Below are 3,411 nucleotides of genomic sequence, written 5' to 3' on the forward strand. Positions count from 1 at the left end.
GTGGTTTTTTTATGGGTCACACCCGGCAGTGCTCAGGGGTTACTCCTGGCTCCCTGCTCAGAAATTGCTCCTGGCAGGCAAGGGGGACCATATGGTACGCTAGGATTCGAACTGATGACCTTCTGCATGAAAGGCGAACACCTTACCTCCATGCTATCTCTCCGGCCCCTATGATCATTTAATTTAGTGCAAAATGATTTTCCCTTCATCATACTGGCAGTATTTTTTTAAAAATACAAGTGAAAGTTCAAAAACACAAAGCATAAAATAGTCTAAGAAACAATAGGTTTCCTGTTGAATTTATCAATGAGATCAGAGTTGAAATCACTAAGGGAGCAAAATATTTTATTATTAAGAAAAGCTTCCAGGGCCGGGCGGTGGCGCTGGAGGTAAGGTGCCTGCCTTGCCTGCGCTAGCCTAGGACGAACCGCGGTTTGATCCCCCGGCGTCCCATATGGTCCCCCAAGAAGCCAGGAGCAACTTCTGAGCGCATAGCCAGGAGTAACCCCTGAGCGTCACAGGGTGTGGCCCAAAAACCAAAAAAAAAAAAAAAAAAAAGGAAAGCTTCCAAATCTGAATTGAAATTCAAATAATATTTTACAACATTGTTTGTTTTATTTTAAAAACCATTTCCAGTTTAGGCAAATTATCTTTAAAATCTTACAGAAACATTTATATATTGTTAGTTGTTAAGTTTCCCATTTATATTATGTTACCATAATTCAGTAAAAAGATGAAATATTCAAAGCAAATTATGAAGGGACAATTTCTTGGCCCTCGAATTATTAATTCCACTGTGAATTGTGATAATACAAAAAGAAAGTAAAATCTTTCAGAAAGATATTTAACAAGAACCTCTTTGATTCTAGTCAATTAAAGAAGCAACCCAGGATGGAACCTTGGAATTCTAGTGACTTCATCTTGATGGGAATTCTGAATGATAGCAGATTTCCTGAACTGCTCTGTGCCACTTTCACTGCCCTATATATGTTGGCCCTGACCAGCAACAGCCTGCTACTCCTGGTCATCACAATGGATACCCGGCTCCATGTGCCCATGTACCTTCTACTTGGGCAGCTCTCACTCATGGATCTCCTGTTCACATCTGTGGTAACTCCCAAGGCACTTGTGGATTTTCTGCGAGGTGAAAACACCATTTCTTTTGCGGGCTGTGCCTTTCAGATGTTTCTGGCTTTGACTGTGGGAAGTGCAGAGGACCTCCTCCTGGCCTTCATGGCCTATGATAGGTATGTGGCCATTTGCCATCCTCTGAACTACATGGTCCTCATGAGGCCAAAGATCTGCCTTAGCTTGGTGGCCACATCATGGGTTCTAGCATGCCTAAATGCCTTGGGACATACCTTATATACCATGCATTTTCCTTTCTGCAAGTCCAAAAATATAAGCCACCTACTCTGTGAGATCCCACCTCTGCTGAAATTGGCCTGTGCAGATACATCCAGATATGAACTCCTGCTGTATGTTACTGGTGTGGTGTTTCTCTTACTTCCTCTTTCTGTTATTGTGGCTTCCTACACAGTCATCTTGTTTACTGTGCTTCAAATGCCTTCTAATGAGGGAAGAAAAAAAGTCTTTATCACATGCTCTTCTCATCTGATAGTGGTTGGGATGTTCTATGGAGCTGCCACATTCATGTATGTGCTGCCCAGCTCTCTACATAGCCCTAAGCAGGACAACATCATCTCTGTTTTCTACACAATTGTCACCCCGTCTCTGAACCCACTCATTTATAGCTTGAGGAATAAAGAAGTCATGGGGGCCTTGAGAAGGGTTCTGGTGAAATATATTCTTCAACATAGATAAGCATAGATGTTATTCAACTATAAAGTTACATGCTTGGTGTCTTTTTCAATTTTAATGTGAGATATAACAGTACTTTTAGGCTGATTAGTAGTAACTTCAACTTTAGAGGACTACTCTTCTTTGATTGCATTCTTAGGCAATCAAGGAAATAAGTATCTTTGCAAGTTATATTAAGATTTCTTGTTTCAACATGGATTTCCTCTAAATACTAGAAATTGATCTTCCATATTAGACAGAAATACCACTCATAAGAATATACCCTAGGGGCTCCAAAAAATTAGAAAAGCCCTCTGCACTCCCAAGTTCATTGCAGTACTATTCATAGTAGCCAGAATTTTTTTAACAACCAAGGTGACCTAAAATTTATGGTACATATACAGAAGGAAATACTACACATCTATTAGGAAAAATAAAGTTCTGAATTTTGCTTATACATGTATGGTAATGGAAAGTATTATGCTGAGTGAAATGAAATAGACAAAAAAATCACACTTAGAATATATAAAAATGATAATACAATTTTAATATTTAGAGTCAATCAAGATGAGGACTAGGAGGACCAGTCCATGTTAGAAACCTTGTCACAAATTGCAGAAGAGTCCAGTTAGGGCAGAGAAGGAAGCACTGTGATAATGATAGTTTGAATTGGTCACTTGGACCAAAACTGTATGCTGGAAGGAGATAAAGTGATAGCATGATACACTTTCAATAACAACATTAAAAGTCACAGTGTCTAAAAGAATAAAATGGAAGATAGAAAGAGAATAAAATGTATATAATCAAGATTCAAGCAACAATCAAAATTGACTATGCAAAGATAATACTTGTTCTGAGATAGATGGAGGAGATTGAATGTAATATTATTATATCACCTCTCAGTAAAATTAAAGATTAAATATAAAAATGAAAAAAAGATTCTGACAGTCATTTTATACATGACAATTAGAATATGCTAATATGATACATTTGTGCGTATATTACTTTTATTTTAAAGTACATGACCATACATATATTCAGAAGTGGTTTTGGAGCATCAAAAATAACAGCAAATAATAAGTATATCTCCCTTTTTCTGCAGGGAATTAATCCGATTATTTATTTATTTACATTAAAGTCTTATTGTATCCTCATAGTAAGTATATTCAAATATTTGTGTCCATTTTTATTTTATTTTATGAAATGTGGAAGTTTATAACAGAAACTGGAATCTTAAATCTGGCAAGAAATTAAAATACCTTGACTCACATAGTTGAAATTACATTGAGAATAGTGCTTAGTGAAAACTTAGAAGTTCTTAGACTTTTTTCTTGAAGAGCAGAATCAATCTTACATTGCTCAATTGACATAGCTAAAGTACAATATTAAAGCTAAAGATCATTTATAAAATTAAAACAGTTCATTATAAAATATAAGAAATATGATACACTTCTAAAATAATCAATGCTTTATTTTCTATTATGAATATGTACATTGTGTTTATTTGTTATGTAAACATTAGGTTGTATTTTGTCAGTTAAAATTTGGTGAATCTTTTTTCTTGTTGTAAACATACCTTATAATGGAAAGGAGAAAGACAAATGTCTGAGC

General features: G+C 35.9%; 1 protein-coding gene across 1 annotated transcript; it reads left to right on the forward strand.

Moving 5' to 3' along the window:
- Nucleotides 1-891: 891 nt before the first annotated feature.
- On the forward strand, nucleotides 892-1,824 carry LOC126018508 (olfactory receptor 2AG2-like). Its single transcript, XM_049780639.1, has one exon. The coding sequence runs from the start codon at nucleotides 892-894 to the stop codon at nucleotides 1,822-1,824; it is 933 nt and encodes a 310-aa protein (XP_049636596.1).
- Nucleotides 1,825-3,411: the final 1,587 nt, after the last annotated feature.

Source organism: Suncus etruscus, chromosome 9 (genome assembly GCF_024139225.1).
Source record: "Suncus etruscus isolate mSunEtr1 chromosome 9, mSunEtr1.pri.cur, whole genome shotgun sequence".
NCBI lineage: Eukaryota > Metazoa > Chordata > Mammalia > Eulipotyphla > Soricidae > Suncus > Suncus etruscus.